Below are 10,640 nucleotides of genomic sequence, written 5' to 3' on the forward strand. Positions count from 1 at the left end.
CTGAAGGCTGCCTGACAGACCGTACTGAGGTAACAAAGGCACCTAAAAGTCGTACGTTGCTCTCTTCTGGCCATAGGCTTCTGGCTTGTTGCAAGGTAAGAAACCGCCTCCGCAATGTGTTGTGATTGGCCACAGGTGCAGCCAGTCATTCTGAACACCCAATGCAATCATTGCGTCACTATGCGCTGCCTTTGGGGTTCAAAGAGCACAGGTCCATGCTTGTCTCACCTGTTGCATGGACACCTCAGGATTTGTGTCAAGTTAACTGAGTCACTTTGCGGTTTGCCTTGGGTGTTTATTTCTTTCTGCTTCTTCAGGGACATAAAGTGAGCATCATCAGGCACTGAAATGTCATCTGCAGTGAGACAAGCAGGTATCATTTCCTCATTACCCCAAACTCTCAAGAGTCATGGATGTTGTCAGTTCCTGTCAAATGCTGTTGTTAATTTATATCAACATTAAATATCTGTCAGATCCTTTTGTTTGAGCCGTTGTGTTTTGTGTCCAGTCTCAGAGCTCTGTGTTCCAGTCCCATGGGGAGAGATCAGAGGTAAAGTCTGGGGTCCTGATCATGGTCGCCCTGTGCTGTGCCTGCACGGCTGGGCTGAATACTGTGGCACATTCAACACCCTCATCCCCCTTCTACCCAAAGGTGAGCCATGACGGACCACAGGAGAGTAATCAAACTTCTATTAAACAAAATTGGGAAAAGCTTCTTATTATGGATCCATAATTTCCATTTCCTAATAACTTTCCAGGACATTTCCTTCAAAGAGCTACATATGTAATTTGGTAATAATGAAATGTAGGCAATGTTTGCTTTGATATGCTTCCAGTTGATGAATTTGATTAAATGGACAAAATGGATGAAGAAAAGCACGCTTCAGCAATTGATCAATTAATCTTCTGTAATTTTTTTCAATGAAAAATGTGAAACATTTGCTGACACATGTCCCACACTGGGTTGTATATCATTGTAAATTTAACATCTTTGGGTTTTATCCTGCTGATCTGACCAAACAAGTTTTTTAAAGACATCACCTAAGGCGCTGAAACTGTGAATTTTCACTTTGTTCTATTTATAGACCAAACAATCGAGTCATCATAGAAAAAAAACAACAAATTAAGCGATTAAGCAATAATGAGAATAATTGTCAGTTACAGCCCTAATTCATTTTAAAATTTCCTTCTACCCAAAGGTAAACCATGACACACCAGAGGAGGGTAATCAAACTTTTATTAAACAAAATTTTTGTGTTTTGGATTGGCTGTCCCATGTGACTCATCTGATTTTATGAGTTATACTGTGTCCAAACAGGTATTTGGCATGTAGCGTGTCTACACTGGAAAAGTGACAAAATAAAAGCAGAGTGTGCTGCTGATGCGCACTTATCTCCCACAATGCAATGCACAAAGGAAAAAGATGAGCTACTCACTTCTGGGAAATAAACAAATAAATTGTGGTTTGGTGGCCAAATAGTTTCTAAACCATCTTGGAAAAAAATGAATAGTGACTCTTAAAAACTGAAGCTTTCCAAACAGCACATGTTTTGCATGATTTCCTGGTAGTATAAAATAGTATGCAGGTATTTTTGTATACTACTTGCTAAAACAGTGTAGTGTGTCAATAAGTATGTAACTGTACAGAATCAGAAGTGTGGAGCTGGGATGACATTTGTTGAGACATTTCAGTCTGAGCCAAAGTGGCTAGCAGTGATAAATAACGACAGTACATAAGACACAAGACTGAAGCCTGTTGTGGTTACCATCTCTCCAGGTTGTATCTGAGCTCTCTGTGGTGTGTTTCAATGCATCTCTCTTTCTGTCCTTCCCCTCAGAGTGCAGATATGTGGCGGTGGACCTGGCAGGCCACGGTCTGTCATCACACCGTCCTCCTGGGGTTTTCTACTCATTTTCTGCGTATGTGGCAGATGTACGCAGAGTCGTTGATGGTGTGTGAGTGCAAGACACTGCAGGACATTTTTAGCCGTTAGTTTCACTCACATGTCGCTGCAGCGATAGTTTGAATCTCTTCAGGACTCTGGTGCATCTTTGTGGCAGTTAAATCAGCGCCGTTACAAAGCACAGCAGTAGCAGTAACTAGATTTAATTAGATGTGGTCTTTGTCTTGTGAAATAACTCCCACAGGGCTGCGGTGGACTAACTTCTCCGTCATAGGTCATAGTATGGGTGAGTCACACGCTCTGCAGTCTAAGCAAAATATAAATAAAACACCACCTGTACTGACACTGCATTGCACTCTTTTCACATCTGCTACTATTAAAACCTTGTTAAGGAACCTGAACAAGGCCAGCTGATTAAATGTGATTAAATTTGTGTGTAGAGTGATCTGTCAGACGCTGCTGGAGCAATCAGTGATTGAACAAATTAGTCGACGGAAAATAAATCACCAACTGTTTTGATAATTGATTAATCATTTAAGTCATTTGCAGTATAGAGCAAGATTGGGAAACATTGTCTGGTTCCAGCTTCTGAAATGTGCAGATTTGCTGCTTTTTTTGTTTTTCATTGAAAAAAATCAGGAATCTTTGGGTTTTGGACTGATGGTTGAATTAGAAGACAATTATCTTGGACATTTATTACCTTTTTCATTTTGCATTTTATGGACTAAAAGACTAATTGATTAATCCAAAAACTCAATCATCGAGATATTTGATCGATGAAGATAATTGTTAGTTGCAGCTTTACGATCAAAGTCATTGAGCGTGATTGTTGTTTTTCCCTCTCTTACAGGTGCTAATGTTGCTGCAATGGTAACCAAGAGCCATCAAATGCAACTTAATCACTGTTTTCACACAATATACAAAGAATATTTCTGCTGTATTTTCTTGCATGGTGTCATTGTGTAAGGTCCGTATCGTGTTTTCCACAGTTCAGTGCTCTGTATCCAGAGATGGTGGATGCTCTCGTGCTGCTGGACGCTTACGGATTCTTACCTGCAGACCCGGTACTTTACCCGTTTTCATTACCACTGCAGTGATATGAAGAGCCTTTAAAGGAAAGATGTGGTCTAGTAGGAATAATAGTGATAAAATGGATGTCTAAATTGTTGCTGTATTATTCCATGATTCCTCAGTTATTTTCATGTTCTACTTGTGTCAGTAGTTTTTGTCTTTTATCACTTCAGCTTTTCTGTCTCTTTTCCTGCAGAAAGAAGTTTCCAAAGTGATGAGGCAGGGGATGGATGAGATGATCCAGTTTGAAAAAAAGTCAGAAGAAAAGAAAAGAGTTTACACTTATGAGAAGGCGGTTGAGAGGTATTATATTATTTCAGTTGTCGGTCATTTTAAAAGGACTAGTCGACTTCTAGTGGCTTTGTCTGTGTGCTCAGCTGTTGGCCAAGATATTTCATGTATTTCAGGCTGTTGACTGCAAACCCGACTCTGTCTGAACAGTCTGTGCGCATCCTGTTAGAGCGAGGTCTAGTTCAAGTCGAAGGAGGTACGTCTTTATCTTCCTCTTCTCCTCTCAGTGAGGAATAATCTCACTTTGCTTCCTCTCATCTGCTGGCAGCTGAATGTGTTTCTCTTCAGCAGGATTTGTGTTCTCCAGAGACCTGAGAGTTAATTTTGTAAGTCCCTTTTAACCTCCCAAGCCCTCCACCACATCCCTATATTCTCCAAAAGACAGTAAGCATTCATCTTGTGTGTGTTTGGCTTTATGATTTCAGAAAAACATAGTGCGGATCACTTTGGAGCAGAGTCTGGAGATGCAGCTGAGGATTCAAGCGTCTGTCCTAGTTATTCTGTAAAACATTTGGCTTCTATACTGAAATTGATATTTGCATTGTAATGTTATGAATTATCACAATAATTTAATGTGCCTTTATAAAATCATCGTTTTCCTAAAAATTTTCAAACTCTGTTTCTCTAGAGCAGACAAAGGTTTTGAGGCAAAAATTTCAGAATCAAACCATCAGAAACTTTTCTCCGCACTTCTACAGGGCTACCGTGACAGAAATGTGAGTTTGAACTTTTAAGGGGGAAAAAAAAATCTGAGTAGATGCTGCAAAACGTTTATTATGATAATTTAACCAGAGCAACAGGATGTTGAATACAGACAGAAATCCCCCGTGTGAAATGAAGTCACCAAACTACATTGAGCCTCACTACTGAGGCTTAAAAACAGTATTACAGTATACAGTATTTACAGAATGAATGTAGAACCAGAAATGAAACAGCAGAGTAATGAAGTCAAAACATAAATGTTTGCAAAGTTTGATTAATTGTTTATGGAAAAAAAACATTAAATCTCTCTCTCTCCCTCAGCACACGGTGGTGACATTACCAGGCGATCATCACGTCCATCTAAATGATCCTGAAGTCGTCGCTCCACTTGTTTCTGACTTCCTGCACGCCAAAGTGTTGTCGCAGCAGCCGCCAGCATAGTGGACGGACACACAAGTGACAAACAGTACACGCACCCATACACCCATACACACACACACACACACACACACACACACTCTGACACATTTTTATTGTGAAATTTCACACTCGAAGTCTCAGTACACTCTTCTCATCTTGACTCAGAGAACACATTACCATAATATTGTGCCATTTCTTTCCCCTCCAGATACGTTACTGTTTGAACACCATTGTAAAGTTCCTGCAGTGACTTGGAATAATTATGTGTTAATGTGTAAACCTCCACTGAACACATTATTACTGAAGCTGCTCATTTACATTTAGACCCATGACTAGACATTTACAGTCTTTACTCAAACAGACAGAAAGTACAAAAGTGCAGGTGTTTTTGTTGTTTTGTTTGTGTTTGTCATCATTTCACAAAGATTGTTGTACACATTTAAGATAATGTCAGAATCAGAAAAAATGATTAACTGTCTCCATCTTGATAAAGGTTGGTGGACCGTGAAAGCAGCAGAGGTAGCAATGGGAACAAGGACTTATATTATAATAATAATCATAATCATAATGTTAATCTGTCCAAGGCAGCAAACCAAAATCAACAAATTATAAAATCTATAAAAAATATATTGAATCACATAGTGTAATAAAATGAATAAGACCAATACAATTCATACAAGATAACAAAAATAGACTTTATTCTGCCATTCCTGACAAAGTCTGATACAATGTTGTATTTTATCAACTATAAATCAAATCAAACAACAGCCAAAGATCTGATGAGAATCAGAGCTAGCTTTCAGGACAAGCCAATTATAAAAGCCCTAAACTGAATGAAGTCCTGCCAGTTCATAGAATATGTGAGTTCTTTATGTAACTTATACAACCAGGACGTCACATGTCATCATTTCAGTTTGGAAAGATATCACAGCTCTTTATTTGAAGCTGATCTGTTTAACGCGGCTGCTTGTCACAAATCCGCTGCCTGTGCAGAATGAGCTAAAAATGTCAGTCATTAAAAAAGATGACAACTTCTCATTATGTAGGCCGTCATCTCTGTATTCAGCTTTTGTCTTGGAAACAGCAAGACAAAAAAAAAAAAAAAGAAGAGAAAACTCATGGGAGTGACTCCATAAAACACCACAGCTGCCGTCAGACAGAGCAGATAAGAGAGGAGTCACTCGCACAGAAATGCCCCCCCACATTCATACACACACACATCCACACATACACCCCCCACCCCCACCCCCACCCCCCCTCTCTCTCGCAATGTCACAAACGGTGTGATGGCCTCTGTGTTAAATGGAGTGGAACTGATTTTACGCAGCGGGCAGCAAGGCGGCGAGCATCCAGAGACATCTGAAGCCACCCCCCCACCCCCCACCCCCCACCCCTCCCCACCTCCCTCCAGCCCACTACCCCAACAGTCATCCCCCCCTCACCCCCCACCCCCCCTAAAAAAATGATTATAGTTATATAAGTTTTCCCTCCCACTCCCTCCATCCTCTCAGCCATCAGCAGGGGTGTTGTCATGGCAACCCCCACCCCTCCTTTGAACGTCAGAGAGCCAGGAGCTGGAGGATGAAGCCGCATGCAGCTTCTGTCTCTTGTGCCTCCCAGAGAGCACCTGTGATTTTTGCCGTCTCACATGCAACAGTGGGAGCTGCAGCACTGGAAATAATCTAATGATTGTTTTGACTCGCAGCTGCCGCACATCACATACCATCAGACACACAGAGACCAACTGACTCAGCAGCGTCTGCAGGTAAGCACCATGCCTTTATTTACTACCGTGCACTATTTTTAGAACGCAACACCTGTGTGTGTGTGTGTGTGTGTGTGTGTGTGTGTGTGTGTGTGTGTGTGTGTGTGTGTGTGTGTGTGTGTGTTTGCAAGTTAAGAATCGTGAATCTCAGCCTGATAGAAGTGTTGATAGGCATTGTGTACTGTGTAACGTATTCATTCGTGTGCTTCATCCGACATTTGGGATTACAAGGAGGGAGCGGGAAGGCTTTCTAAGGAATGACTGCAAATAATGGGACACTGAGATGCTGCAGTTTGTCATGCATGATATCTTACCCAGCAGAGAGGGAGTGCTTGCAGGGATGACTTTTAAAGTACAACTCTGTTCATCCACCCTTCTCCAAAATCTCTCCCCTCGCCTCCTTTTCCTTCCTTTTCTCCATCACGTCCTTCCTCCCTATCCCCCATCACCCATCCATTTTTTCTGTCCTTTCCTCCTCCACCCTTCCCATCGCTTCGCTCTGACAGCAGTTATGTCGTGGCTGTTCTTGGACTGGTTCGTCCCACTCTACCTGCTGGTGTCGGTTTTGGTGCTGGCAGGCTTCGGAGCGTGCCTGTACTTCCTAGAGCCCGGGCTGCAGGATGCCCACAAGTGGAGCAACAAAACAGTCCGGCATCACCCGCTGGTGGCCAGTGTGAACTGCAGAGATGACGATAGCAATGCCCTGATATGATCAAGAGGGCGAGGCGGCAGGCCATCTGGACAGGGGTGCTGCCAGGACACCGGAGGGATGGGAGCCAACACCTTAAAGATGGAGAAAGAAAAAGAAAGAGACAAAAGATGAAGGAAAGATTATCTGATAATAATGCAAGCCCTGTCCTATCATTCCAACTTTTCTCTGATCTCTGTAGATTTTTTGTTGTAGACATCAGGGAAAACTGAAGCAGTGGGAGATTTAAAGAATTTTTAAAATGTATCCAAATGCACAAGGAGGAGAAGACTTACATGCAGAAAGAGATTGTGAGGTGATTGGAGGACATGCTGCCCTTTAGAAACGTGTTTGAAACCCAATGTAAATTTCATGCCATCTTATACTTGTGCCAACTTTTACATACGTTTTGTAATTTGACAATCACTTTACATATATCATGGAGTTTACTTATATTGTGCATTTAATTAGTGAAGTGAATGACAATAAGTGCAATGAATTTGTTGCCACTGAGGAGGGTTTTTAATCCTCTCTGTGGCGATGTCGGCATGGCAGCTGCTGAGAAGCATGTAGATTGTTAGTGCCACTGTGCCAAAATGGTGTAGTAGTGACTTTATTAAAATAATGTGTACTGAATAAATGCGACTGATTTATTCAAGGTGCCAAGATTATCCTCGATGGACCAAGATTACAGAAAACTAGTATTTGGTAATGCTATAAGTGTATTTTTTTTTTTGTTTTCATTGTTTTTACTTGACAGCATGGTGAGGAAACTGTGGGTGTGTAACAACCCTTTTTTGATGATCATATGCTTCCTTTGTTCATACAAAAATAAAACAGTTTAATCTTCAGTCCTTTGGGTTTACTCTGTACGTGATCACAAAGATAATAATACCGGAGTAAAGTAATATTTAAGATTTGTGGAGTATATCTGCACCATTGCTCAAAAGTGCATTTACTCAAGTGGCTTTTGTCATGGTACTTCTGTTTTATGCAGCTATGTTCCAGAGGGAAATATTGTACTTTTTACTTCACTGCATCTATCTGACAGCTAGAGTTTTCAAAATGACAATTTTATATTAAAAAACACATGAAAAGCTTATAAAATGCGAGACAAAACCTTACCAAAAAAAAGGGGTGTCTGATATGATGGTAGCCTCTTGTTACATTTCAGATGTCAAAGAAACTTTATTCAATCCATCCATTTTCTTTCGCTTATCCAAGGTCAGGTTGGATAGGCGAACTTCTCAGATAATCTCATTTAAATAACTGTTTCACAAAAAGCAATGAGTGAAAGTGAATGGGACAAAATGAACAGAGCTTTGATTTTTTTTTTTTTGTATTTAAGGTAAATGTCATTTAAAATAACATATCAGTTACAGGCCTCCAGTACTTTTCCTTTTGATACTTTTAATTCTTGGACTTTTACATGTAAAGGGGTATTTCTACATTGTTACATTGTTAGGCCATAGTAAACAATCTGAATACTTTTCCCACCTCTGATCTGGACTGTAACCAGACAGAACACATTCAGACTTCACAGACAGTGTCTGATGAACCGAACAAAATGAGGGACCAGAGTGGGAGTGAAACAGTGAAGCCTCAGTGTCGAGGAATGGAGAGAATGGCACTTCTGTGCCCACTACTTCCTACTTCTCTGTTCCTCGTCTCGCCCTCTTTGACTTATTCACTCACTCAGAGTGTCAACAACGGGGACAGAGAGGCAAGCAGCAGGTTTGTGTCTTTTTCCTCATTTGTAACCTTTGAAAACTTGTATTTTTTCTTTGTAGATGTTTGTTATTCAGTGAAAATGTATGGTGGCACTGCTTACCAGTCCTGCTGTCTCAGATTGCAGTGTTTGCTGTACTATCGCTGTGTTCTTTACATGATTATTTTCATTTTATGCTACTTTATACTTCAACTCCGCTACATTTGACGCAGCTATAGTTGCTGCAGATTAACATCTAATATAAAAAACATGTTGAAATTTTAGCAAACAATGCACTTTTACAAATGTAATTACCCAACAAAGTAGTTACAGCTGAAACTGTAAAATGCTAATTACTCATTAAGTCATCAGTATTAACAATGTGATAATCATAGTTTAATTTTCACAGAGGCATTTCCTCTGCATAATGAGAAATTTTTTCCTTTAATACTTGAAGTATATTTTATAACACTCTCAAGGAGATTTTGAATGCTAAAAGATCTGAATGTTTCATCCACCGCTGTCTGACTTTGACTCTTACATTTGCTATTTCTCTTAGAACCTGATTTTCCTTTATTTTCCCCTAGCAACAGTTTAATTGGTCTTTGTTTCCATCTCCTCCTTCACAACTTCACACAAGAGAATGAGCATTTATGACCGTCTGGCTCCTTTGATGTCTCAAGTATCTGCATCCTCCAGACAAGCAAGGGAACATCCATCAGTCTGTTTGTCACCTCCTCTCTCGCTCTCTTCTCCTGTGATCAAAAAGAAAGTAATTCAAATCCCATCATTTGATGAGAGAGGGCTCATCTACGAAAAACACGACACAGAACAGATAACCACTGACAGGTAAATTGAGTTGTAGCTCATATTCTAAGTCAGTTTTATGTGTTATGCAATATTGTAAATATTATATTGGATTCATTTTGCAGTTTAACAATTTTTCTTCCGTCTTTTGGCTCCAGATCTTTTGTTCCAATTTGTTCCACCAAGACATCCAGTCAGTCCTCTTGGAGTAAATCATGTCAGCATTCGCAGAGAATCCATGGGGAAAGAGCATCAACCCTCCCAAGAACCAAACCCAAAACATACAGCTCTCCAACTCTCTCCGCAAAGCCCAGCATCTCCATTTTTCCTGCCTCAAAGCCAAATTCTTCTCCCACTGCCTCCACTCTGAGGCCAAAGCCAAGTGATTCTCTTCATCTCCCCGCCTCACAGTTGAGTGATCTTCCTCCATTACTGCACCAGCCTCAGCCTCAGCCTAGTATATCCCCAACTCTGACTGTCCCAACACCCAGACTGAGTCCATCCCCAACGTCGCTGTGCCAAGGGATGAGTTTGGAAGGCCAGAGAGGCAAGCAGCCTTCTCCTGTAGCTAAAGAAAGACGTGCTCGATCTATAACCATCTCAAATACGAAAGTGGAGCGTAAACAGAGTTTCTCAAACGAGGCAAAGCATGACCTTCTTGACCAAGAAACTTTACTGGACTTTACTCATCCACATTTGAGAAGATCTTGTGCTGTGACGGGCAGAGAGTCTCTACATCAGACTCACTCTGAGTCCCAGATACACGCAGCCACGTCTCAGAATTCCTGCTTATTGCAAGGCAAAGTTGGTTCAAGTAAAAAAGAAAGTAGTTCAAAAGATAAACCAAAGCCTCCACCGAGGAATTTAGACTTTTCTGCAATCAACAAACCAAAATCAAACATCAAACAGCAACAGGAATTTTTGCCAAGTCCAGCAACAAGTACACAAATATTTCTCTCAGAGTCTGAGGGGATTCAGTCGGCTAATGTTCCCAGAGAATCTCAGTCAGTGCTTGATGGACTGAATGCTCAGAGGAAATGTGCAGACTACCCTCCGGATAGATACTACACTCAAACTGCAAGGTCTGCCTCCAATAATAAATCATATGAACAAATGAGAAGTACAGCTTTACCTACAACTCCTAAAATGTCATTATCCACAGAGCCTCTCCTGAGTCAGTCGACTGTTTCACCCAATATAGAGACAAGGAGAAGACGATTTGATTTGTACAATGAAACGAAAGTGGATACATTTCCACCAGGCTCTAATCTCAGGAGACCCAAG

At 40.9% G+C, this 10,640-nt stretch overlaps 1 protein-coding gene across 2 annotated transcripts; it reads left to right on the plus strand.

Annotated features, from left to right (window-relative positions):
• The first annotated feature begins 201 nt into the window (after positions 1 to 201).
• On the plus strand, positions 202 to 6,152 carry LOC130166416 (serine hydrolase-like protein). 2 transcript variants are annotated; one of them, XM_056372006.1, is made up of 12 exons: positions 202 to 373; positions 509 to 652; positions 1,839 to 1,952; positions 2,149 to 2,190; positions 2,755 to 2,774; positions 2,894 to 2,968; positions 3,172 to 3,278; positions 3,383 to 3,462; positions 3,555 to 3,592; positions 3,692 to 3,768; positions 3,895 to 3,982; positions 4,290 to 6,152. In XM_056372006.1, exons 1-12 carry the CDS (start codon positions 349 to 351, stop codon positions 4,407 to 4,409), a joined length of 930 nt encoding a protein of 309 aa, XP_056227981.1. In that variant the 5' UTR covers positions 202 to 348; the 3' UTR covers positions 4,410 to 6,152. The 2 variants fall into 2 exon arrangements, with proteins under 2 accessions (XP_056227981.1, XP_056227982.1); XM_056372007.1 differs by having other exon boundaries at positions 205 to 373; positions 3,558 to 3,592.
• Positions 6,153 to 10,640: the final 4,488 nt, after the last annotated feature.

The sequence above is a fragment of the Seriola aureovittata genome, chromosome 3 (genome assembly GCF_021018895.1).
Source record: "Seriola aureovittata isolate HTS-2021-v1 ecotype China chromosome 3, ASM2101889v1, whole genome shotgun sequence".
NCBI lineage: Eukaryota > Metazoa > Chordata > Actinopteri > Carangiformes > Carangidae > Seriola > Seriola aureovittata.

What these genes read in the sequence shown, in the direction of transcription:
- LOC130166416 (XM_056372006.1), top strand. Translation starts at nt 349, where the DNA reads ATGTCATCTGCAGTGAGACAAGCAG. An exon ending in GATTCTTACCTGCAGACCCG is followed by an intron (nt 2,969 to 3,171) that starts GTACTTTACCCG and finishes CTTTTCCTGCAG; the next exon opens with AAAGAAGTTTCCAAAGTGAT. An exon ending in TATGAGAAGGCGGTTGAGAG is followed by an intron (nt 3,279 to 3,382) that starts GTATTATATTAT and finishes CATGTATTTCAG; the next exon opens with GCTGTTGACTGCAAACCCGA.